Genomic DNA, 26,717 nt, shown 5'->3' with positions numbered 1-26,717 from the left:
GTGTGAGAGTTAGAAAAGGGAGAGTGAGCGTTAGAAAGAGTTTTAAAAAATTACATAGAAAACAGGGGGACCGTAGTGAGAGTAGGGCGAGGGGGGGTAGAGAGAGAGAGAGGGGGTAGAGAGAGAGAGAGGGGGGGTAGAGAGAGAGAGGGGGTAGAGAGAGGGGGTAGAGGGGGAGAGGGGGGGTAGAGAGAGGGAAGGGGTAGGAAGGAGGGGCAGAGCGTGCTTCTCCGTGTTGATGTTTGTGCCTACGAAGAAAGTAGCACAGATTGATGTTGATGCACAATGGTACAAAACGTGAAATCTTTCATTTAAAAAAAACCGAAATGATGAACGAAGCAAAGTGCCGACTAAACCGAGCATCTTCTTGTTTCCTCTGATCGTAAAAAAAACAAGAGAGTGGGAGGGGGGGGTGAAAAAAGATCCTGGGATAGAGAGTTTGAGAAAAGGAGTTTAAGGTAGCGTGCGAGCGAGTTAGATGGAGTATGCGAGAGAGTGGGAGAGAGAAGTTTAAGACACAGAGTGAGGGATAGAGAGAAAGAGAGTTGGAGAGAGAGTTAGATAAAGGGGGAGAGAGCGAGAGGGGGGAGCGGGGGGGGGAGTTAGGGTGAGAGTTGGAGAGAAAAAGAGAGAAAAGGAGAGTTACATAGAGTGGGGGAGTTACATAGAATGGGAGAGAGAGTGGGAGAGAGGGGGGGGGGAGAGTGGGGGTGGGGGGAATTAGAGAGAGCGTGGAGGCAAATAAAGCAAACCACGTTTCGCTCAAACTGAACTTGACTGCGCTCAGAAGCTGCATTTGTCTGAGCCTCACGACTCATTAGCCGAGCTGTCAATCACCGCACAGGGGAGGGTAGACGGGGGGGGGGGGGTATTGGGGGGAGGGGCAGAATGAGCAGAGGAGAGAGACAAAGGCGGACGAGGGACCACACAGCCCACCGCCACCGTGCCCCGGCTCGCAGCGCCGATTTCGAATCATCCGAATCTGTACCGGAGGGAGGGAGGAAGGAATTTGAAGAGCTATGAAGCTTTTACACTATGAGACCTCCGTTACCAGTGGCAAAATATAGTTGTAGGTTTTTACCCTTTAAACTGGTACAAAACTGACACCTTTATACAAAGCATCATGTTTGCAATAACCACAACACAAGTAGTCAAAATGCAAACAAAAAGAAACAACTCTGATAATGATAATAATATGCACTGTCCTTGAAGTTGATTGGTGCACACCCGAGACAGCTTTCCTTAGAGCCTAGTCTTTTGCCACTGGTAAAGGAGGTCTCATAGTGTAAATGCTTACCCCGAGCTCTCAATACTCTGATAGTGCGCTGTTTTTGAGTTGTACGCCTTTTGGCGTCATCTGGTCCAACACCAATGGAGACTAGGCTCTAAGAAAAGCTGTCTCGGTGTGGACCAATCAACTTCAAGGACAGTGCATATCATTATTATTATCAGAGTTGTTTTTGTTTGCATTTTGACTACTTGTGTTGTGGTTATTGCAAACATGATGCCTTGTATAAAGGTGTCAGTTTTGTACCAGTTTAAAGGGTAAAAACCTACTACACAGCTATGAAGCTCTTTGTGTCACAGATGTACCGGTTAGGAGCATTGACAACAATAACAACGAACGCACAAACACGAAACGAGTGCAAAGTACAAGGCGGGGGTAAACACATCTCGTAAACATTACGGTACATAAATACAATGATTCGACTGGTCGTTTTGTCAATCTCACAGGGCAAGAGGGCCCCACTGGGCTGCTGTGTTGGAAGTTCTGTGACAGAGGCGACCCTGGCCACCATTAATATAGTCGTCGACTTGTCGTCGTCATCGTCGTCATCGTTGTCGTTATTGTCGTCATCGTTATAGTCATCATCGTCGTCATCGTCGTCATCGTTATCGTCATCATCGTCGTCATCGTTATCGTCATCATCGTCGTTATCCTCGTCGTCATCATCGTCATGATCGTCGTCGTCATCATGGTCGTTACCATCGTCATCGTCGTCGTCGTCATCGTCGTCATCGTCAAAATCGTCGTCATCGGCGTCATCATCGTCATCATCATCGTCGTCATCATCGTCGTTGTCGTCATCGTTGTCATCGTCATCATCGCCATCATCGTCATCATCGTCGTCGTCGTCGTCGTCGTCGTCATCATCATCATCGTCGTCGTCGTCATCGTAGTTGTCATCGTCATCATCGTCGACGTCATCATTAACAGCCCGTCGGAGGCTACACCGGGGAGGGTGCAAAGTGGGGGAAGCTTTTGCCTTTGGTGTCTACGAGTCCAATTAGGAGCGAGCGCGCGCGCGCGTGACGGGAGTGGGAACTTCGGTGGCGTCGCGATGTTTGAGCCATCGGGCGGAAAGAGAAGCGGAGTCAAAAAAAAAGTCGCGCGCGCAAAGACAAAGATGCCCATATTCTTAGGTTTTTTCGGTAAAGTCACGTAGGTAAAAAATCTAAATTAATAAAAGTAAAATAAAAATAAAATAAAAATCACGACGTTTCGGAGGCAACACAAGCTTCCGTCTTCAGGTGGAACCGTCACAGCACGCTTGCTGTAATCAAGTAAATGAGATATTCCAAGGGATACTACCCCTGGTTGTGATTTTTATTTTATTTTTTATTTTACTTTTATTAATTTTGATTTCTTTTACCTACGTGACTTTACCGAAAAAACCTAAGAATATGAATACTTGCAGTCACGAAAGCTTCAAATCTAGAACAAAGATGCCCCCTCCGCCGCCAAGCCCCGCCCACCCCCGCCCTGCCTCCCCCCACGTGTCGCTTTGTGACGAAATTTGCCGTTGGCGAGGTCGCGAGCACCTCTGGAGGCCAGCGAGGTACACGAATGGAGGGTGGGGGCGTGTTAGTAAGTGTGTGTGTGTATGTAAGTGTGTGTATGTAAGTGTGTGTATGTGTGTGTATATGTGTGTGTAGGTGTGTGTATGTAAGTGTGTGTGTATGCGTGTGTGTAGGTGTGTTTGTGTTAGTAAGGGAGTGTGTGTATGTAAGTGTGTGTATGTGTGTATGTGTGTGTAGGTGTGTGTATGTAAGTGTGTGTGTGTATGAGTGTGTGTAGGTGTGTTTGTGTTAGTAAGGGAGTGTGTGTATCTAAGTGTGTGTATGTGTGTGTATAAGTGTGTGTAGGTGTGTGTATGTAAGTGTGTGTGTATTAGTGTGTGTAGGTGTGTTTGTGTATGTAAGTGTGTGTGTATGTGTGTGTGTATAAGTGTGTGTAGGTGTGTGTATGTAAGTGTGTGTGTGTATGAGTGTTAGTCGACCCGTGGCACCTGCTGGGTCTGCCCCGTGACCTCCTGCCAGCGGGCGTTCGACACTTCACGTGGCCTCAAGATGCACTTGGCCTGGCACAAGCGTCGTGGTGACGTCACCGCCACTTAGTGGCGAATGGCGGTTGTTGTTGTTGTTGTTGTGTGTAAGTAAGGGAGTGTGTGTATAAGTGTGTATAGGTGAGTATGTGTTAGTAAGGGTGTGTGTATAAGTGTGTGTAGGTGTGTATGTGTAAGTAAGGGAGTGTGTGTATAAGAGTGTGTAGGTGAGTATGTATTAGTAAGGGTGTGTGCGTATAAGTGTGTGTAGGTGTGTGTGTGTAAGTAAGGGAGTGTGTGTATATGAGTGTGTAGGTGTGTGTGTGTAAGTAAGGGAGTGTGTGTATATGAGTGTGTAGGTCAGTATGTGTAAATACCGGAGTTTGTGCATAAGTGTGTGTAGGTGAGTATGTGTTAGTAAGGGTGTGTGTATAAATGTGTGTAGGTGTGTGTGTGTAAGTAAGGGAGTGTGTGTATATGAGTGTGTAGGTTAGTATGTGTAAGTAACGGAGTGTGTGTATAAGTGTGTGTAGGTGAGTATGTGTAAGTAAGGGAGTGTGTGTATAAGTGTGTGTAGGTGTGTGTGCATGTAAGGGAGTGTGTGTATATGAGTGTGTAGGTGAGTATGTGTAAGTAACGGAGTTTGTGCATAAGTGTGTGTAGGTAAGTATGTGTAAGTAAGGGAGTGTGTGTATAAGTGTGTGTAGGTGTGTGTGTGTAAGTAAGGGAGTGTGTGTATAAGTGTGTGTAGGTGAGTATGTGTTAGTAAGGGTGTGTGTATAAGTGTGTGTAGGTGAGTATGTGTAAGTAACAGAGTGTGTGTATACGTGTGTGTAGGTGTGTGTGTGTAAGTAAGGGAGTGTGTGTATATGAGTGTGTAGATGAGTATGTATTAGTAAGGGTTTGTGCCTTACTTGCCGAACCCGGTTTGCTCATGGCTTCTATGGAAAGAGGGTGGAGAAGGGGCGGGGGAAAAAAGTGTGGTTAGACTCACCCACTCAACCACTTACTCACCCACTCGGCCACTTACTCACCTACCCAGTCAACCGCTCACTTGCCCACTCAGCCACTTACTCACGCAGTCAACCACTCACTCACTCAGCCACTCACACACCCACTGAACCACTCACTCAGCCACTCACTCACCCAGTGAACCACTCACTCACCCACTCACTCACCCAGTGAACTCTTCATTCAGCCACTCACTAACCCAGTCACCCACTCACTCGCCTAATCAGCCACTAACTCACACAGTCAACCACTCAGCCACTCACTCAGCCAGTCAACCACTCACTCACTCAGCTACTCACTCGACCACTCAGCCACTCACTCAGCCACCCAGTGAACCACTCACCCACACAGCCACTCACCCATCCATACAATAAACAACTCAATACACCACTCACTCACTCAACTACTCACTCACTCGCTCACTAAATCATTCACACACGCACACTCACTCACTCCACTATGCGCGTTTGCTCATTGAATTGCTCAATTCATTACGTACACAGCCACTTATCCACTCAATCCATCCATAATTCGACAACTCAATCCATCAATAACTCAACAACTCAATCCATCAATAACTCAACAACTGAATTAATCAATAACTCAACAACTCAATCCATCAATAACTCAACAACTCAATCCATCAATAACTCAACAACTGAATTAATCAATAACTCAACAACTCAATCCATCAATAACTCAACAACTGAATTCATCAATAACTCAACAACTCAATCCATCAATAATTCGACCACTAAATCCATCAATAACTCAACAACTCAATCCATTAATAACTCAACATTATCAGTGTTGTAGTAACTACATTACTAGTGGTGTAGTAACTACATTATAAGTGGTGTAGGAGCTACATTATCAGTGGTGTAGTAGCTACATTATCAGTGGGTGTAGTAACTACATTATCAGTGGTGTAGTAAGTACATTATCAGTGTTGTAGTAACTACATAATCAGTGGTGTAGTAACTACATTATCAGTAGTGTAGTAACTACATTATCAGTGGTGTAGTAACTACATTATCAGTGGCGTAGTAACTACATTATCAGTGGCGTAGTAACTACATTATCAGTGGCGTAGTAACTACATTATCAGTGATGTAGTAACTACATTATCAGTGGCGTAGTAACTACATTATCAGTGGTGTAGTAACTACATCAGTGATGTAGTAACTACATTATCAGTGGCGTAGTAACTACATTATCAGTGGTGTAGTAACTACATCAGTGGTGTAGTAACTACATTATCAGTGGCGTAGTAACTACATTATCAGTGGAGTAGTAACTACATCAGTGATGTAGTAACTACATTATCAGTGGCGTAGTAACTACATTATCAGTGATGTAGTAACTACATTATCAGTGGTGTAGTAACTACATTATCAGTGGTGTAGTAACTACATTATCAGTGGTGTAGTAACTACATTATCAGTGGTGTAGTAACTACATTATCAGTGGTGTAGTAACTACATCAGTGATGTAGTAACTACATTATCAGTGGCGTAGTAACTACATTATCAGTGGCGTAGTAACACTTGATGTCAATAGTATCTACAATACAAACTATAGAGTCAGTAGTATCTACTACACACCCTACACACAATAGAGTCAGTAGTATCTACTACACACCCTAAATACAATAGAGTCAGTAGTATCACTACACACCCTACACACAATAGAGTCAGTAGTATCACTACACACCCTACATACAATAGAGTCAGTAGTATTTACTACACATCCTATAGAGTCAGTAGTATCTACTACAGACCCTACATACAATAGAGTCAGTAGTATCACTACACACCCTACACACAATAGAGTCAGTAGTATCACTACACACCCTACACACAATAGAGTCAGTAGTATCTACTACACACCCTACACACAATAGAGTCAGTAGTATCTACTACACACCCTACATACAATAGAGTCAGTAGTATCTACTACACATCCTATAGAGTCAGTAGTATCTACTACAGACCCTACATACAATAGAGTCAGTAGTATCTACTACACACCCTACACACAATAGAGTCAGTAGGATCTACTGACTCTATTGAATATAGGGCGTGCATGCATTTATGCCTGCAAAATAAATCGACGAAATAATTCTAGTTGTTGATTTGAAGCTTTCGTGACTGCAGGAATCCATGTTCTCTGGTTTTTTCGGTAAAATCACGTAGGTCGAAAAAAAAAGAAAATAAATCGACGTTTCGGTCACAACACAAGCGTCCGTTGTGTTGCGTCCGAAACGTCGTGTTCTTTTATTACATTTTTCTTCTATCTACGTAACTTTTCCGAAAGAACCAGAGATGATAAATACATTTTTTAAGGGGTTTCGACAGCGTTGGTCAATCTGTCGAAATTGCATTTTTTTACTTTTTGATCGGGGCCCCACCCTGTAGTACTCTCTCACCCATCAATTTTAGTCGACGGCGGAGAGAGTGATCGACTAATCGATACAATTCGTCGATACAAGCTCCTTAGCCACGCTCACCGTGGCGTTCGATCCGATCGCGCGCTGCTGAAACCCAGAGCTGTCGGCTCTGTGAGTTGCTCAGATTGTAAACTTTGCTGTGCATTTGCCTCCTCCCACACACGCAAATCGGTGCAGTGCTTGTTACTTAACAACAGTCAAATCGATCTCACCCCAACATATATTATGGATGATATCGGTAGCGAAAGCCTGCTACCGTGATCAACCGACGAACTTCTATGGGGCGGATACTTTTCTTCCTGATGATGCCCGTTGTAATAGCTGGCGAAACGTTGGACTCAAGATTGTCAACGTCGCTGTGGATTTGCCCTCTCCCACACAAACCGTGCTTGTTCCTCGTATCGAATTGAACCGCGTTCTGTTTGACGTGACGGACCCCCCCCACACACACTTTGCTGATTGTCTGCGTTGGGTGGTGGCGGGTTTTAACGACACAACACTTAACATTTTTTTACGCGATCTAACACCGACAACAAAAACGCCTCTATTTTTTATAGCACATTTTTCTACGCAGCATAAACCAATGGTGGAATTTAAGTTTTCGTGACTGCAAAGATCCATACTTTTATGTTTTTTCGGTAAAGTCACGTAGGTAAGAAATGAAATAAATTGAAATGAAAACAACTGAATTAAATCGTTTTTTTCATTTCAATTTATTTTATTTTAACTAAATTAAATCAGTTTTCATTTTATTTTATTTTTTACCTACGTTTTTTTTACAGAAAATAACAAAAGTATGTAAACAAATGGTGCTTTTCTGGAAGATTTTATTATTTTTATAGGGGGCGTTTCAATTTGCGTACAGTAATTTTTTTAAAATGTATCTTGTCATTTTATTGTTTGTTGCGGTTGCACCCGAATCAAGAGCCGAATAGCTCACGGGGTTATTCCAAATAAATGAAAAACTGAAACTGTGCATGCGGGATTATACTTGCGAATCAGCGTCTTTGTCCTGTTCCTTAAGCAAGCTATGTGAGCAACACTTTAGATTATTGACACACGTTATAGATACATACACGCGTGTGTGTGTCTTTGTTATTAAAGTGACCCAGTCGAAACGTGTCCACGTTCACATGGCAGCGCCTGCGTATGCCCATCGGAAGGCTTTGTACTTGCGACCAAAGTGGTACGAATTTTATCGACCTTGGGACGGGATTATTGATTATGATCATGATAATCCGTCCCTCCAAACCGTGATGATATCAAATACGTGAATAATTTAAGCACTTGTGGTATTGATATTCAATATATATTGAGAGTATAATTAATAGACCAACCACTCTTCATTCTAATCACGCGCAGATTCAGCAATAGCGGTTGACCCCACTACCCATGCTACTAACGGTGATGACGCCACGGCAGAGGTCCCAACCGGGTACCCGATACCCGTACCCTACCCGATATCCGGCTACCCGTACCCGGCCGGGTACGGGTACCCGTTTGCGACCCTGGTGCGGCCGGGTACGGGTAGGCCGTGAGTCACTGGTGAGTAACCGTTTGTCACTCATTTCGGGTACGGGTACGGGTCGCAAACGGGTACCCGTACCCGGCCGGGTACGGGTACCCGTTTGCGACCCTGGTGCGGCCGGGTACGGGTAAGGAATCAAAACCCGTTTGCGACCTCTGTGCCACGGTCACGTTTATTGTACCGTAAATAAACTTTGTTTCACCTCCGATGAGCGCGGTGGGCTGCGTACGGTGCAAAAGAAGTCAGCGCTACGCTGCGCTACGAACCCGGCGACCCGAGTTCGATTCCCGCTCAAGGCCAACACCGTCGGTGAGGATTATCTGAACCGAGCATGGGCCTCCCCTAGGTCGACTCAGCCTCAAATGAGTAGCTGGTGCAGCGGTGTGTCGTAAACATCGCCGCTGGGGGAGACAAAGGCGGCCGGGCGTGGTGCTGGCCACCCACCCCCTCGTGTGCCACAGCGCCGGTAGCCTTCATAGGTGCTGCTCGCGAACGGCACTTGCCCCAACAGTCTGTTACAGGCTACACGGGGGATCTTTGTATACGCAAACATCCAAGCCGGTCAACAGAATGTTCGAGCTTCTTGGTTCTTTCGGTAAAGTCACGTAGAATGGAAGTAATAAAATAATAATAATAAAGCATAATAAAGTAATTATTTTATTATGTTTTATTATTACTATTTTATTATATAAATAATAAAACAATTTACATTATAAAATAGTAAATAATAAAAATAAAACATAATAAAATCATTATTGTATTATGTTTTATTTTTATTATTTTATTATTTCCATTCTACGTGACCTTACCGAAAGAACCAAGAAGATGAATCCCTGCAGTCACGAAAGCTTTAAATCGAAATAGAATGTTCTAGCCCTGTTAAAACGAAACGATATCAACGCATTTTTGGTTTATATTTGACCAGGTGAGGAAGGCCCCCCACCACCTGAGCTGCGATGTAGCGAGCGGATCTTTCTGTAGACGCGACCCTGTCCTTCACAAACAAGCAAGTGGCGGCTCAACGTCATCATCATCTTCTTGGTTCTTTCGGTAAAGTCACGTAGAAGGGAAGCAATAAAATAATACAAATAAAACATAATAAAATACAATTCACAGCTGATGATGATTGCTTGTGTTGCAGTCGAAACGTCGTGAGAATGTCATTGTTTCACATTTTTATTATTTTATTATTTCCCTTCTACGTGACTTTACCGAAAGAACCAATAATATAGTACATGGTGTTATTATCATTATCATAGTACAGGGTGAATTTTGATGTAATGCTTTCGTGACTGCAGGGATTCATCTTCTTGGTTTTTCGGCAAAGTCACGTAGAAGGGAAGTAATAAAATAATAATAAAACATAATAAAATAATTCTCACGACGTTTCGGCCACAACGCAAGCAGCCGTCCTCAGGTGTCTCCACGACAGACCTGGTCTTCACCTGAGGACGGCTGCTTGCGTTGTGGCCGAAACGTCGTGAGAATTATTTTATTATGTTTTATTTTTATTATTTTATTACTTCCCTTCTACGTGACTTTACCGAAAGAACCAAGAAGATGAATCCCTGCAGTCGCGAAAGCTTTAAGTCGTCATCATCGTCGTCACCATCGCGTGAGAATCTGCAGCAGCAGCAGCAGCGGCGATGCGTTGAAAACGCACGGTGACCTCGATTCTAAACGTTCGAGGGGAAAAACCGGAGGACCCGGAGAAAAATCCTCGCAACCGATGAGAGAGACGTAGACTCCAAATCTACAGCAGCAGGCATCGTCAGAGTCGGGATCGAACCCACGACCTCCTGCACACCAGGCGAGGTAGTTAACATCTCCTAGCCACCGTGATGATGATGATGAGAGAGAGAGACGCAAATTCCAAATCTACAGCAGCAGATATCGTCAGGGTCGGGATCGAACCCACGACCTCCTGCGTACCGGGCGGGGTAGTTAACATCTCCTAGCCACCGTGATTATGATAATGAGAGAGAGAGACGCAAACTCCAAATCTACAGCAGCAGATATCGTCAGGGTCGGGATCGAACCCACGACCTCCTGCGTACCGGGCGAGGTAGTTAACATTTCCTAGCCACCGTGATGATGATGAGAGAGAGAGACGAAGACTGCAAATCTACAGCAGCAGCAGCCAGGGTCGGGATCGAACCCACGACTTCCTGCACACCAGGCGAGGCAGTTAACAATCACGCAGACACATCCACGCACCATGCGCTCTGATGTGAATGACATCAATGCCAGGGTAAGGTCAGGAGCCGTGCTCGCAGTGTCGCGAGCGGGTGCGTTCCCTTCGTACGGATGCCTGGTGCGTTGCTGAGATTGTAAAAGCGCTGCAGTGTCGCTTTCATCAGAAGCTTCATCAGCAGCAGCAGTAGCATCAGCAGCAGCAGCACGGGCAATATCGTTCATGCGAGGCACGCAGAGCTAACCTCGTGGTCTTCACGGTGATCACGGTGAAGACTAGAATACTACACTATACACTACACTATAGACTACACTATACACTACACTATACACCACACTATACTACACTATACTCTACACTATACACTACACTATACACTACACTAGTGCTGTACTAGTATACTACACTGTACACTACACTATACACTAGTGTTGCCCTAGTACACTACAATATACACTACACTATACACTGCACTATACACTACACTATACTACACTATACACTACACTATATACTACACTATACACTCGTGCGGTACTAGTATACTACACTACTATACACTACACTATACACTACACTATGTACTAGTACACTACACTATACACTACACTATACACTAGTGCTGTACTAGTACACTACACTATACACAACACTATACACTAGTGCTGTACTGGTATACTACACTATACACTACACACCACACTACACTATACTATACACTACACTATACACTACGCACTACACTACACTATACACTACGCTATACACTACACTATACACTACACTATACACTACGCTATACACTACACTATACACTAGTGCTGTAATAGTATACTACACTATACACTACACTACACACTAGTGCTGTACTAGTATACTACACTATACACTACACTGCACACTAGTGTTGTACTAGTATACTACACTATATACTACACTACACACTAGTGCTGTACTAGTACACTACACTATACACTACACTATACACTACACTATACACTATACACTACACTACACACTCGTGCTGTACTAGTATACTACACTATACACTACACTATACACTACACTACACACTAGTGCTGTACTAGTACACTACACTACACACTACACTATATACTACACTATACACTACACTATACACTGCACACTCGTGCTGTACTCGTGACGAATTGGCCACGTTCTGTTCACGTGACAACCCCCTCACTAGTTGGCCGTGTCGGGTGGTGGCGCGGTTTTAACGACGACACAACGTTCACATATTAACGCGATCTCACCCTACAACACCTCCCTCATGGCGAGTATTCAATGCGTCACTCGTCCGCTGATTCGCACGTGGACAACGCGAAGTTTCCCGTTACGCGCCAGCGATGAGCTGAAATTATATTCTTGGTTCTTTCGGTAAAGTGACGTAGAAGGGAAATAATAAAATAATAAAAAATATAAAACAATACAATTCTCACGACGTTTTGACTGCAACACAAGCAATCATCGTCAGGTGTGAAATCCACAGAAAGAATTCGCTCCGAACGGAGCTATAAGCATCGATCCGTAACAATCAGACGCTTCGATACGCCGGGGCCGATTATTAGAGTATGAATATTGGTTGTCGATAAGCGTCAATTAGTTTTTTTTTTGTGAAAACGCACGTTGAGAGTGAGTCACGCATTAGACGCTCATGCCAGAGGCTGTAACAGGTTACATCACGGGGCCGAACGGAAACTTTTTTGCGAGGATTAATGTCCGGATGAACCTGCACGCGGTGCTTGTGGCGTTTCTATTTGATGTTTTAACTTCTTAACACAACTGTTTAATTGCCGGACAGGGTGAAACATTATTATCATTTTTTTTTAAAGCTTTCGTGACTGCAGGGATTCATGTTCTTGGTTCTTTCGGTAAAGTCACGTAGAAGGGAAATAATATTCTTGGTTACCGAAAGAACCAAGAATATGTTATTATAATTATTGGTTATTTTCCGGTAAAGTCGCGTAGAAGGGATATAATAAAATAATAAAAATAAAACAATACAATTCTCACGACGTTTCGATTACAACACAAGCAATCGTCGAAACGTCGGTGATAATTTTATTATGTTTTATTTTTTTATTTTATTATATCCCTTCTACGCGACTTTACCGGAAAAGAACCATGGATTATGAATCACCGCAGTTGCCGAAAGTTTTAAATCGATTAAATTAGCAATCTTGATTTGAAGCTTTCGTGACTGCAAGGAATCCATACTCTTTGGTTCTTTCGGTAAAGTCACGTGGGTAGAAAAATAAAATAAATCACGACGTTTCGGGCGCAACAAAAGCGTCCGTCATCAGGTTTCCCAGCTGTAGACTAACACTGCACGTAGACTAACACTGCCCATAGACTAACACTGCCCATAGACTCAGCACTGCCCATAGACTAACACTGCCCATAGACTAACACTGCCCATAGACTCAACACTGCCCATAGACTAACACTGCCCATAGACTCAACACTGCCCATAGACTAACACTGCTCATAGACTAACACTGCCCATAGACTAACACTGCCCATAGACTCAACACTGCCCATAGACTAATACTACCCATAGACTCAACACTGCACCATAGACTCAACACAGCCCATAGACTTACACTACCCATAGACTCAACACTACCCATAGACTCAACACTACCCATAGACTCACACTACCCATAGACTAACACTGCCCATAGACTAACACTGCCCATAGACTCAACACTGCCCATAGACTAACACTGCCCATAGACTCAACACTACCCATAGACTCAACACTACCCATAGACTCACACTACCCATAGACTAACACTGCCCATAGACTAACACTGCCCATAGACTCAACACTGCCCATAGACTAACACTGCCCATAGACTAACACTGCCCATAGACTAACACTGCCCATAGACTCAACACTGCCCATAGACTAACACTGCCCATAGACTCAACACTGCCCATAGACTAACACTGCCCATAGACTAACACTGCCCATAGACTAACACTGCCCATAGACTAACACTGCCCATAGACTAACACTGCCCATAGACTCAGACTGCCCATAGACTAACACTGCCCATAGACTAACACTGCCCATAGACTCAACACTGCCCATAGACTAACACTGCCCATAGACTCAACACTGTCCGTAGACTCAACACTGCCCACAGACTAACACTACCCATAGACTAACACTGCCCATAGACTCAACACTGCCCACAGACTCAACACTACCCATAGACTCAACACTGCCCATAGACTAACACTGCCCATAGACTAACACTGCCCATAGACTCAACACTGCCCATAGACTAACACTGCCCATAGACTCAACACTGCCCATAGACTAACACTGCCCATAGACTAACACTGCCCATAGACTAACACTGCCCATAGACTAACACTGCCCATAGACTAACACTGCCCATAGACTCAGACTGCCCATAGACTAACACTGCCCATAGACTAACACTGCCCATAGACTCAACACTGCCCATAGACTAACACTGCCCATAGACTCAACACTGTCCGTAGACTCAACACTGCCCACAGACTAACACTACCCATAGACTAACACTGCCCATAGACTCAACACTGCCCACAGACTCAACACTACCCATAGACTCAACACTGCCCATAGACTCAACACTGCCCATAGACTCAACACTGCCCATAGACTAACACTACCCATAGACTCAACACTGCCCATAGACTCAACACTACCCATAGACTAACACTGCACCATAGACTCAACACTGCCCATAGACTCAACACTGCACGACCCTCTAACCACACCGATACGTCATCATGAATCAGATCCAGTTATGCCCATTGTAAAGCTACAGACATCCGACAAAGTGGTCCCTATTATTATCGACCTTGGAGGAGATGATTGATGATCGATGATTGATTATTGATGGTGATTATTCGTCTGCTGCTCCAAAGAGCGATTACATCAAATACTAATTTAAGCAAAGTTACGGGCTAAGCTCCTACAGCACTGATGCACTTTTAATCCTACGAAGATGCCTATTTATTGATCTGAAGCTATCAGTGTCTGCATGAATCCATACTTCTAGATTTGAAGTTTTCGTGACTGCAAGGATCCATACTCGTTGGTTCTTTCGGTAAAGTCATGTGGGTGAAAATAAAAAATAAAAAATAAAAGAATAAAAATTTAGAATAAAAATAGAAATAACTCAATTAAATCACGACGTTTCGGAAGCAACACAAGCTTCCGTCATCAGGTGGGACAACCACAGCAAATTTACTGTCGTGGGGAACAAAAAAAATTGCTGTGGTTGTCACACCTGATGACGGAAGCTTGTGTTGCTTCCAAAACGTCGTGATTTACTTGAGTTATTTTAATTTTTATTCTTAAATTTTTATTCTTATTATTTAACTTTTTTTTATTTTCACCTACGTGACTTTACCGAAAGAACCAAAGGTTATTATTAGTATCATTATTATGTTATAACAGGGGTTAGAATAGTCGCGGTCACAGACTGTAGTTCGCGTGTTCGGCAGATATTTTTTGTTACATTTCGTGCGAATGCTCCCAGACACACGCGGCAATTTACTACGGCACCGTCAAATTAACATTAGCGCGGTGCGCGTGGGATCAGTAGCGTTAGTGCCATGGATTTGCGTGATTGTCATCGATGGCATCTGATTATTACCCTGCATATCTGTCAGAATATAAATAACCCTTTGGTTAATTCGGTAAAGTCACATAGGTGGTGGAGTTGGTGGTGGAGTTGGTGGTGGTGTTGATGGTGGAGTTGGTGGTGGTGGTAGTGGTGGAGTTGGTGGTGGTGGTGTTGGTGGTGGAGTTGGTGGTGGAGTTGGTGGTGTTGGTGGTGGTAGTGGTGGTGTTGGTGGTGGTGTTGGTGGTGGTGGTGTTGGTGGTGGAGTTGGTGGTGTTGGTGGTGGAGTTGGTGGTGGTGTTGGTGGTGGAGTTGGTGGTGGAGTTGGTGGTGGAGTTGGTGGTGGTGTTGGTGGTGGTGGTGTTGGTGGTGGAGTTGGTGGTGGAGTTTGTGGTGGAGTTCGTGGTGGTGTTGGTGGTGGTGTTGGTGGTGGAGTTGGTGGTGTTGGTGGTGTTGGTGGTGGTGGAGTTGGTGGTGGATTTGGTGGTGTTGGTGGTGGAGTTGGTGGTGGAGTTGGTGGTGGTGTTAGTGGTGGAGTTTGTGGTAGAGTTGGTGGTGGAGTTGGTGGTGTTGGTGGTGGTGGAGTTGGTGGTGGTGTTGGTGGTGGTGGAGTTGGTGGTGGAGTTGGTGGTGGTGTTGGTGGTGGAGTTGGTGGTGTTGGTGGTGTTGGTGGTGGAGTTGGTGGTGGATTTGGTGGTGTTGGTGGTGGAGTTGGTGGTGTTGGTGGTGGTGTTAGTGGTGGAGTTGGTGGTAGAGTTGGTGGTGGAGTTGGTGGTGTTGGTGGTGGTGGAGTTGGTGGTGGTGTTGGTGGAGTTGGTGGTGGTGTTGGTGGTGGTGTTGGTGGTGGAGTTGGTGGTGGAGTTGGTGGAGTTAGTGGTGGAGTTGGTGGTGCAGTTGGTGGTGGAGTTGGTGGTGGTGTTGGTGGTGGAGTTGGTGGTGGAGTTGGTGGTGGTGTTGGTGGTGGAGTTGGTGGTTGTGTTGGTGGTGGAGTTGGTGGTGGAGTTGGTGGTTGTGTTGGTGGTGGTGTTGGTGGTGGAGTTGGTGGTTGTGTTGGTGGTGGTGTTGGTGGTGGAGTTGGTGGTTGTGTTGGTGGTGGTGTTGGTGGTGGTGGATTTGTTGGTGGTGGCGGAGTTTGTGGTGAAGTTGGAGTTGGTGGTGGTGTTGGTGGTGGAGTTGGTGTTGAAGTTGTTGGTGGTGTTGGTGGTGGAGTTGGTGTTGAAGTTGTTGGTGGTGTTGGTGGTGAAGTTGGTGGTGCAGCGGTGGCCCCCACGTGGAACCCGCGTCCACCCGAGTTCGACTCCCGCTCGAGGCCACCGATGAGATCGAACTCAGATTTCGTTCCAATTCGCTGTCCATCACTCCAACCAGACCCCCGCCCCCCCCCCCCACGTTCCTATTGGCTCGCCAACTGCTGGCTACGTACGGCGCGAATAAAGTCCGACGCACACCACACGCGCCAGGGACACTCGTTCCGAAACGTGTCCTCTCCCCTAGGTCGACTCAGCCTCAAACATTAGCCCCCCCCTGGTGTAGCTAGCGGTCTAGTAGTGTAGCAGAACATCGCCGCCGACTACCCCAAGCCGAGGAAGACAAAGGCGGCCGGGCGTGGGGGATGCTGGCCACCTAAGCCACCCCAATACACACCCCTCTCATCGCGATGTTACCACAGCGCCGGTAGCCTCCGTAGGCGATGGTGAAGCTGCACTTGCCCCCCAAACAATCTGAGGCTACACCGGTGGAGGGGAAGCTTTGTCTTGTATTTGTCCAACAACCTTCGACGATTTGAACTAAGGAAGTTAAAAAAAATTATCTATGGCTGTGAAATCACGAAGAGCGATGCGTAACGCGTAACGCGTGAGTTGTAATGGTATATAGAGATGTAATAGGGTGGTTTGTGCGATTGCTATCCGTGAGCGTTGTATTTGTGTGTGTGAGTGTGAGAGTGTGTGTCAGTGTGTGTGCTGTGTGTGTTAGTATGTGTGAGTGTGTGTGAGTGTGTGTGTGAGTGTGTGGAGTGAGTGCGTATGTGGGTGTGAGTGAGTGTGTAAGTGTGTGAGTGTGTGTGTGGTGTGTGAGTGAGTGAGTGTGTGTGAGTCTGTGTGAGTTCTGTGTGTGTGAGTGTGTGTGAGTGTGTGTGCTGTGTGTGTGAGTGTGTGTGCTGTGTGTGTGAGTGTGTGTGAGTGTGTGGTGTGTGTAGTGTGCTGTGTGTGAATGTGTGTGCTGTGTGTGTGAGTGTAGTGTGAGTGTGTGTGCTGTGTGTGCTGTGTGTGTGAGTGAGTGTGGTGTGAGTGTGCGTGAGTGTGTGTGAGTGTGGTGTAAGTGTGTGAGTGTGTGTGAGTGAGTGTGTGTCAGTATGAGTTAGTGAGTGTGTGTAAGTGTGTGAGTGTGTGAGTATGGTGTGTGTGAGTGAGTGTGTGTGTGTCTGAGTGCGGTGTGAGTGTGTGGTGTGTGAGTGAGTGTGTGTGAGTGTGTGTGCTGTGTGTGTGAGTGTGTGTGAGTGTGTGGGTGTGTGTAGTGTGCTCTGTGTGAATGTGTGTGCTGTGTGTGTGAGTGTGGGGTGAGTGTGTGTGCTGTGTGTGTGAGTGTGTGTGAGTGTGTGGGTGTGTGTAGTGTGCTCTGTGTGAATGTGTGTGCTGTGTGTGTGAGTGCGGTGTGAGTGTGTGTGAGTGTGTGCGAGTGTGGTGTGAGGTGTGCAAGTGTGTGAGTGTGTGTGTGAGTATGTGAGTGAGTGTGTGTGAGTGTGTGAGTGTGTGTGTGAGTGTGGTGTGTGTGAGTGAGTGTGTGTGAGTGTGTGTGAGTGCGGTGTGAGTTTGTGTGTGTGAGTGTGTGGTGTGTGTGAGTGAGTGTGTGTGAGTGTGTGTAAGTGTGTGTGTGTGAGTGTGTGTAAGTGTGTGTGTGTGAGTGTGTGTGAGTGTGTGTGTGAGTGTGTGTGTGAGTGTGGTGTGTGTGTGTGGTGTGAGTGTAGTGTGTGTGAGTTTGTGTGTGTGAGTGTGTGTGAGTGTGGTGTGAGTGTGTGTGAGTGTGGTGTGAGTGTGGTGTGAGTGTGGTGTGAGTGTGTGTGAGTGTGTGAGTGTGTGTGAGTGTGCTGTGTGTGTGAGTGTGTGTGAGTGTGGTGTGAGTGTGGTGTGAGTGTGTGTGAGTGTGTGGTGTGTGTGAGTGTGGTGTGAGTGTGGTGTGAGTGTGTGAGTGTGGTGTGAGTGTGTGAGTGTGTGTGAGTGTGTGAGTGTGTGTGGTGTGTGTGTGAGTGTGTGTGTGGTGTGTGTGTGTGAGTGTGTGTGGTGTGTGTGAGTGCGTGTGTGGTGTGTGTGTGTGTGGTTTGAGTGTGTGTGAGTGTGGTGTGTGTGTGTGAGTGTGGTGTGAGTGTAGTGTGAGTGTGAGTTTGTGTGTGTGAGTGTGTGTGAGTGTGGTGTGAGTGTGGTGTGAGTGTGGTGTGAGTGTGGTGTGAGTGTGTGTGAGTGTGTGTGAGTGTGGTGTGAGTGTGCTGTGTGTGTGAGTGTGTGTGAGTGTGGTGTGAGTGTGGTGTGAGTGTGTGTGAGTGTGTGGTGTGTGTGAGTGTGGTGTGAGTGTGGTGTGAGTGTGTGAGTGTGGTGTGAGTGTGTGAGTGTGTGTGAGTGTGTGAGTGTGTGTGGTGTGTGTGTGAGTGTGTGTGTGGTGTGTGTGTGTGAGTGTGTGTGGTGTGTGTGTGAGTGCGTGTGTGGTGTGTGTGTGTGTGGTTTGAGTGTGTGTGAGTGTGTGAGTGTGTGGTGTGAGTGTGGTGTGAGTGTGTGAGTGTGGTGTGAGTGTGTGTGAGTGTGTAAGTGTGTGTGAGTGTGTGAGTGTGTGTGTGAGTGTGTGTGTGGTGAGTGTGTGTGAGTGAGTGTGAGTTTGCTGTTTGAGTGCGTGGTGGAGTCATTACTCGGAGTTCTCCAGTGTCCTTGTCTCCGTGTCTCCTCGTCCACGTGTCTCACTCCACGTGTCTCTCTCCCCGTGTCTCCCTGTCTCACTCCTCGTGTCTCTCTCCCCGTGTCTCACTCCACGTGTCTCTGCCCCCGTGACTCTCTCCCCGTGTCTCACTCCCCGTGTCTCTCTCTCCCCGTGTCTCTCTCGCCGTGTCTCACTCCCCGTGTCTCACTCCCCGTGTCTCTCTCCCTGTGTCTCACTCCCCGTGTCTCTCTCCCCGTGTCTCACTCCACGTGTCTATCTCCCCGTGTCTCTCTCCCCGTGTCTCTCTCCCCGTGTCTCTCTCCCCGTGTCTCACTCCCCGTGTCTCTCTCCCCGTGTCTCACTCCCCGTGTCTCTCTCCCCGTGTCTCACTCCCCGTGTCTCTCTCCCCGTGTCTCTCTCCCCGTGTCTCACTCCACGTGTCTCTCTCCCCGTGTCTCTCTCCACGTGTCTCACTCCCCGTGTCTCACTCCCCGTGTCTCTCTCCCCGTGTCTCACTCCCCGTGTCTCTCTCCCCGTGTCTCTCTCCCCGTGTCTCACTCCACGTGTCTCTCTCCCCGTGTCTGTCTCCACGTGTCTCACTCCCCGTGTCTCACTCCCCGTGTCTCTCTCCCCGTGTCTCACTCACTGTATCTCACTCCACGTGTCTCTCTCCCCGTGTCTCTCTCCCCGTGTCTCACTCACTGTATCTCACTCCACGTGTCTCACTCCACGTGTCTCCCCGTGTCTCGCGGAGTCGAGTGACTCTTGCTGACTCCTGGTGATTCGGAGACACGGGGAGACACGGGGGGGGGGGGTTGGGGGGAGAGATGAGGGGAGAGTGGGGGGAGGAGAGTGGGGGGGGGGGTGAGAGTGGGGGGGGGAGAGAGAGGGAGGGAGAGGAGGAAAGTGGGGGGGGGGGGGGTTGAGTGGGGGGGGAGAGTGGGCAGAGAGAGCGAGAGGAGAGTGGGGGGAGAAAGAGCTTTGTGACGTGAGCCATAACGTCTGGCATCAGGGCGGCACCCTTCACGGACCACAACCTCATCGTGCTCCGTGTCAGGCTGGAGAGGGCCCGCGAGGTCGCGTCCCACTGGCATATCAACAACTCGCTGCTGGAGGATGGCGCCTTCCGTAGAAATGTTCGAGGATTTCTGGGAAGCGTGGCGACAAACCAAAACGCAGTTCGACTCACTGGCCACGTGGTGGGATGTGGGCAAAGTGCACACCAGGCTGCTGTGCCAACAATACACCTGGGGGAGCACCAGACAGACAATTTGGAGGGTCTGCTCGCCAAGAACAGCGACCCTGCTCTTCTCTGAGAACACGAAGAGAAGAGGGAGCGTCTCAAAGGGCTACAGGAGCAGACAAGGGAGGGGAGCGTTTGTGCGATCCCGAGTGAAGCTCATCACCAACCTCGACACGGGATCCCCGCTTTTCTACTCCATCGGGAGGCAGAACGGGAGGCGCAAATCCATGGAGTGCCTCGAACTCCAGCAGAAGTCGACCATCATCAGAGACCTCTACGGCAGCCTGTTCTCCCCTGAAGACACATCGGGAACGGCCCAGGTGGAGGTATGGAGCGCTCTACCCACCCTGGGGGAAGACGGCAAAGAGCTGCTGGAGCAAAAGCTCACTAGGAATGACCTTGACGCAGCTGTAAGAGGACTGGGCCCGAATAAATCCCCAGGGTTAGACGGGCTAACAGGGGAGTTTAACGCCGCTTTTTGGCCATCCCCACGGGAGGACTACAGAGAGGTGCTGGAGGAAGCCGCTGTCACCGGGGTGATGCCTCAGTCTTGGAGGAGGGCGATGCTCACTCTGCTTCCCAAGAACGGAGACCTGAGGCACCTACAAAACTGGCGTCCGGTGTCCCTCCTGAACACCGACTACAACATATTGACGAAGGCTCTCTCCCTGCGACTGAAAGGGGTGATTTCACAAGTCGTAAACAGGGACCAGTCCTACACCATCCCCGGACAAACCATCTACAACGGCATCTTCCTGGTCAGGGACCTCATCGCGATGTCCCAGAAGTTGGGCATCCCAATCGCGTTTATGGCCCTTGACCTGGAAAAATCTTTTGACAGTGTGGACCACAAATACCTGCTGGGAACCCTCAAGACCTTTGGTTTTGGGGATGGTTTTGTCCGAACTATCCGCCGACTCTACACCAAGGTGGAGTGCATGACGAAGGTCAACAGCGCCCTCACTGCCCCGGTCAAATTCGAGCGAGGAGTGAGACAGGGATGCCCATTGTCGGGCCAACTTTATGCCCTGGCTTTAGAGCCTTTCCTGAGTCTCATAAGGTGGAGACTCAGCGGCCTGGTGCTCAGGGAACCAAGCGTCAAGTTGGTCCTGACGGGATATGCCGACGACGTCCTCCTTATCCTGTGCTCCCTGGATGATGTTGCCCTGCTGCACGAGTGCCAGGAAAAAGTGCAACGGGCTGCTGGAGCGTGGGACATGACCCAGTGTCCCGAGAAGGCAAAAGCCATCAATTGGAGCACAACATCGCCGCTGCACCACCTGGGGGTGTCCCTGGGACCAGAGGAACTGGGTCGAGCTGGAGGAGAAGGTGAAGGAGCGGCTGGGCACCTGGAGTCGCCTGTGCAAGTTCTTCACCTTCAGGACAAAGACGTTGGTGGTGAACCAGCTGGTGACGTCCATGCTGTGGCACCGACTCTTCTCCCTGCACCCCCCCATGAGTCTCGTCAACTAGCTTCAGAAGCGAGTCCTCGACTTCTTCTGGTCGGGCGGAGGACACCGGGTCGCGCCTGGGGTCCTGACCCTGCCACTTGATGAGGGCGGTCACGGGCTGGTGTGCATGCGGAGTCAGCTGGCCACCTTCCGAATGCAGGCCACGCAAAAGTTCCTGCACGCCGCCCCTGCACCGGCCTGGAGCGTCACGGCCTCCTTCCTCCTGAAACAGCTGGGGGGTCTGCAGTGCTCCAAACAACTATTCTACAGAGGACCTGCAGGGCCTCCCACTGGGACAGCTGCCACCTTTCTACAGGAGCATCCTGCAGACATGGAGCTCCCTCGCCATCAGGAGGCTGAACCAGCTGCGATCGGCCGAGGATCTGGTCTTCGAACCGATCCTCAGGAACCCGCAGACAAAGCTGCCATCCACCACTGCCACCCTCGGCAATGCGTGGCTCACCAGGATGGGAGATCTGGTAGAGCCTGGAACACGGGGCTGGTGGCTCGGACCAGCAGACATGGCCGCAACGACAGGGCTGCAGTCGCTCCGGGTGGCTGCCCGGATCCTGGCCGAAGCCAAGGGGGCCTTCTCAGCGGCAGCGGGGAGAACGCCCTCCATCGGCGTTGGGGATGACGAGGCCCCTCTCGGTCCCCCTCCACCGGAGCACTCCGTCGTGCCGCTGCATCGCCAATGCCGACAAGCGAAGGCGGATCACGACCTGTGCCGGCTGGAAGACCTACCGGAGGTGGCCTTCGCAAATGTCAAGAGGAAGGTGCTCTACTCTTACATGGTCCGGTTTCACCAACAGGGCACCCTGAGGAGCCACAAGGACCATGCCTGAAGGAGAGCCCTGCCCTGCGTCTCTCCGGAGAGGCCTCGCTGGAGGCAACTCTACTCCAACCCGACGTACAACCGCATCGGTGACCTCAGCTGGAGCATTGCCCACGGCACCCTCACCACCAACGCCTCCCTGGCGCGCTTCACCAACGTGTCCCCGGAGTGCCGGTTCTGCGGTAAAGTGGAGACGGTGGCGCACCAATACGTGGAGTGCAAGAGCCTGGACTCGCTGTTCAAGGTCCTGAGAAACATCCTCCTAAGGTTCAGCCTCCACTTCTCCCCGACGGCCCTCATCTTTGGACACCCGAAGGCCGACGGACCCCAATATCTTCAGGGGCTGGTCAACGTGCTCGTCGGCTACGCCAAGCTCGCCACACACAGGGCGAGGAAGGTGGCCGTGGAGGGGAAACGTCCGGCCAGCAGCCTGGGCATCTTCCGCGCTCTGGTCGGAGCCAGGGTGTGTGGGCTGGAGTTCCGCCATGTGGCGCAGCTGCTGACCCACGCCGTGCCGGCCTTCAAGGAGCAGTGGGCGCTGGAGGAGGCCGTGTGCTCGGTGGCAGATAACGGAGAGCTCTGCATGCAGAGCTACGGTCGGAGGCCGTAGGACTGCGAGGAGGGCTGGGTGCAGACGCAGCACTTGTCGTAGTAAAAAAATATGTACATAGAAAAACAGGGGGAACAAAGGCATGGAGTAGGGAGAGAGGGGGTAGAGAGAGGGGGGGGAGAGAGAGAGGGGGAAGAGGTAATAAGAAGGAGAAGAGCTTGAAATATTTCATTTAAACAGGGGGGGGGGGGGGGCACATAAAGCAAAGCATTGAAAAAAAAACGAAATGATGAACGAAGCAAAGTGCCGACTAGACCGAGCATCTTCTTGTTTCCTCTGATCGTAAAAAAGAGGGAGAGGAGGAGAGTGTGGGGAGATGGGTGGGGGGAGAGGGAGGGAGAAGGGGGCGAGTGGGGGAGGGAGGGAGGGAGGGGGAGGGAGGTGGGGTAGAGAGGGAGGGAGGGGGAGGGAGGGGGTAGAGAGGGAGGGAGGGGGAGAGTCCAAGCAGTCAAAAGAAAAATCGGGGCCCAGAGTCTGAGAAAGGAGTCAGCGATGGACGTGAATGGCGAGAATCAAAGAGAGTGGGAGAGAGAGAGAGAGTGGGAGAGAGAGAGTGGGAGTCAATAGGAGAGAGAGACGTAGAGACTTAGCAGAGAGGGGGGTGAGGGGGGTGGAGTTGAGAGCGCGAAAGCGTTTGGAGATGTTGGTGGTGATTATGGTGGGATGATGACGATGTTGATGATGCTGATGATGTTGCTGATGCTGCTGCTGATGATGTTGATGATGATGATGTTGATGATGTTGATGCTGATGATGCTGCTGCTGATGATGCTGCTGACGTTGATGCTGATGATGCTGCTGCTGATGATGCTGATGTTGTTGATGATGTTGATGCTGATGATGCTGCTGCTGATGATGCCGATGATGCTGATGCTGCTGATGATGCTGATGATGCTGATGATGCTGATGATTTAGAGGCAAAGACAAAGATCCCCCGTATAGCCATACAGTCTGTTTGGAGCAAGCGCTATGTTTGCAGAACGGTGCGCTAATCACTGCACCACCACTCCTCTCTACCATAAACTATTTAGTGTTTTCATATGTTACCACTGAGATATGCAGCCTTTTTCCAGACTCCACAAATACAGCAGCAGGCATCGTCAGGGTCGGGATCGAACCCACGACCTCCTGTACACCAGGCGAGGTAGTCAACATCTCCTAGCCATCGTGATGATGATGATGATGATGAGAGAGAGACGCAGACTCCAAATATATAGCAGCAGCAGGCGTCGTCAGGGTCGGGATCGAACCCACGACCTCCTGTACACCAGGCGAGGTAGTTAACATCTCCTATCCACCGTGATGATGATGAGAGAGGGACACGCAAACTCCAAATCTACAGCAGCAGGAGTCGTCAGGGTCGGGATCGAACCCACGACCTCCTGCATACCAGGCGAGGTAGTCAACATCTCCTATCCACCGTGATGATGATGAGAGAGGGACACGCAAACTCCAAATCTACAGCAGCAGGAGTCGTCAGGGTCGGGATCGAACCCCACGACCTCCTGTACACCAAGCGAGGTAGTCAACATCTCCTAGCCACCGTGATGATGATGATGAGAGAGAGACGCAGACTCCAAATATACAGCAGCAGCATCAGGCGTCGTCAGGGTCGGGATCGAACCCACGACCTCCTGTACACCAGGCGAGGTAGTTAACATCTCCTAGCCACCGCGGCGACCCCACATGGAGACACACAGAGAGAGAGACATGGGGAGAGGGAATTATAGAGAGAGGGGGGTAGGGAGAGAGAGGAGGGAGGGGTTAGACTCTCTCTCTGTGGAGTTACACAGACACAAATGTAAAGATCCCCCGTATAGCCTCGACACGCTGTTGGGGCAAAGTGCAGTTAGCGAGTAGCAGCAGCACCTATGCAGGCCGGAATTGAGGCATACGAGTGTATGGGTGGCCAGGACCACGCCCGGCCGCCTTTGTCTCCCCAGTGGCGATGTTTACTACACACCGCCGCACCAGGTACTCATTTGAGGCTGAGTCGACCTAGGGGAGGTCAAGGACCGGTTCAAATAATCGTCACTGGTGTTGACCGTGAGTGGGAATCAAACCCGGGTCGGCGAGTTCAAGGCGCAGTGTAGCGCTGACCGCTACACCACCGCTCCCCCACACTCACACACTGACACACAACACAACCGCCATTCGCCACTAAGTGGCGGTGGCGTCACCACGACGCTTGTGGCCAGGCTAGGTGCACCTTGAGGCCACGTGAAGTATCGAACGCCCGCTGGCATGAGGTCACGGGGCAGACCCAGCAGGTGCCACGGGTCGACTGACTGAGACGACCGAGATGACTGGCTGATGCGCCACCTGTGCCCCCTACTGTGCCAACTCGCTGTGCTTTAGCCACCCGGTGCTCCGCTCGTTGTTGTGAGCGTCGCTCCTCCGCCCTCCGTTGTTGTTGGAGGGCGACTGCCTCCAACCGCACGGTAGCGTCCTCCTTCACAAGTCTCCTCCACAGAGGCCGATCTTGACACCGCTGGTACCAGTCATCGCTCCACGTCATCCTGTACCACGTCACTCCATCTCTGCTCTAGCCCGTGCCACGCCCGTTTGGCCCCCTCGATCCGGCCAAACAAAAGCTGTTTCGGCATGCGGTGGCTGGGCATGCGGGCTACATGACCCAGCCAACGCAGCCTTGCCTGCCGGAGGAGCTAACCGATGGGACTTTGTCCAGATCTGTCAAGGATTTGTGAGCTTCTCACACAATCTAGCCTGGTTAAACCCAGGATGGACCGTAGGCAGGCCAGCCTAAATGTTTCTAACCGGCGAAGATGTTCCATTAGGGGAGTCCACGTGTCGCAAGCGTAGAGAAGGGAGGGAATGACTGTGACCGAGAAGACCTGAAGCTTCGTGTGGAGCGAGAGACCAGGTAGCTTCCACACGGAGTGTGACCTCTGCTGTTAAACCGGAGCCAGTCATGAGCACACTGCCAAGGTATGGTAAATTCTCAACTCTCTCCACAACTGCCATATCACCAATTGGGAGTTGAGGGGGTGGAGTGTCCTATGGTACAAAATACCCAGGCAGATGTTTAGTTTTGGTGGGGCTGATGGTAAGGCCCCACCTCTTGGTGGCAATCTCCAGGTTCAGTAGCAGCGCCTCCAACTCCTCCTCTAAGTGAGCCGCAATTGCTAGATTATCTGCATACGTAACATTGTTGAGCAATAGGGAGCCATCCCTTGACCACACCGGGGCATCGATCAGCCTACCATTGTATCTGTACCAGATGAAAAATTCCTCCGATTCAGCTATTGAAGTCTTCACGAACTACGTGGTCAAAATAGATGTTAAATAATGTGGGAACCAGAGGACTTCCCTGTCGCACCCTATGGTGAACAGGGAATGGCTCTGACTACCCGGGCTTGCTCACCATCATGAAGGTCCTTAATGATCATGAGCAGAGGGTCACGAAGAACAACCCAGAGCCCAGGCCTACTGATGGTATCATAGGCCTTAACCAGGTCAATAAAGCAGAGAAGTAGGTCTTGTTGGAATTCCCCTAC

General features: G+C 49.2%; 2 protein-coding genes across 2 annotated transcripts in view; one reads left to right on the top strand and one right to left on the bottom strand.

Annotated features, from left to right (window-relative positions):
- The window catches only part of NR2E1 (nuclear receptor subfamily 2 group E member 1), a 36,010-nt gene extending 16,859 nt beyond the window's left edge, over positions 1–19,151 (bottom strand). Inside the window, exons 1-2 of the mRNA XM_078879878.1 lie at positions 19,053–19,151; positions 4,241–4,267 (exon numbers count right to left, since the gene is read on the bottom strand). Coding sequence (XP_078736004.1) covers positions 4,241–4,262 — 22 coding nt within the window. The 5' untranslated portion in view covers positions 4,263–4,267; positions 19,053–19,151. The remainder of the gene's footprint in view (positions 1–4,240; positions 4,268–19,052) is intronic.
- LOC144949906 (uncharacterized) overlaps positions 16,815–26,717 on the top strand; it is a 48,847-nt gene continuing 38,944 nt past the window's right edge. Inside the window, exons 1-6 of the mRNA XM_078879890.1 lie at positions 16,815–16,831; positions 20,073–20,217; positions 20,459–21,694; positions 21,777–22,000; positions 22,071–22,548; positions 22,630–22,771. Coding sequence (XP_078736016.1) covers positions 16,815–16,831; positions 20,073–20,217; positions 20,459–21,694; positions 21,777–22,000; positions 22,071–22,548; positions 22,630–22,771 — 2,242 coding nt within the window. The remainder of the gene's footprint in view (positions 16,832–20,072; positions 20,218–20,458; positions 21,695–21,776; positions 22,001–22,070; positions 22,549–22,629; positions 22,772–26,717) is intronic.

The sequence above is a fragment of the Lampetra fluviatilis genome, chromosome 55 (assembly GCF_964198595.1).
Source record: "Lampetra fluviatilis chromosome 55, kcLamFluv1.1, whole genome shotgun sequence".
In the NCBI taxonomy this organism is placed as follows: domain Eukaryota; kingdom Metazoa; phylum Chordata; class Hyperoartia; order Petromyzontiformes; family Petromyzontidae; genus Lampetra; species Lampetra fluviatilis.
The sequence above is the reverse complement of the archived record's forward strand: the minus strand, read 5'-3'. Positions and strand labels throughout refer to the sequence as shown.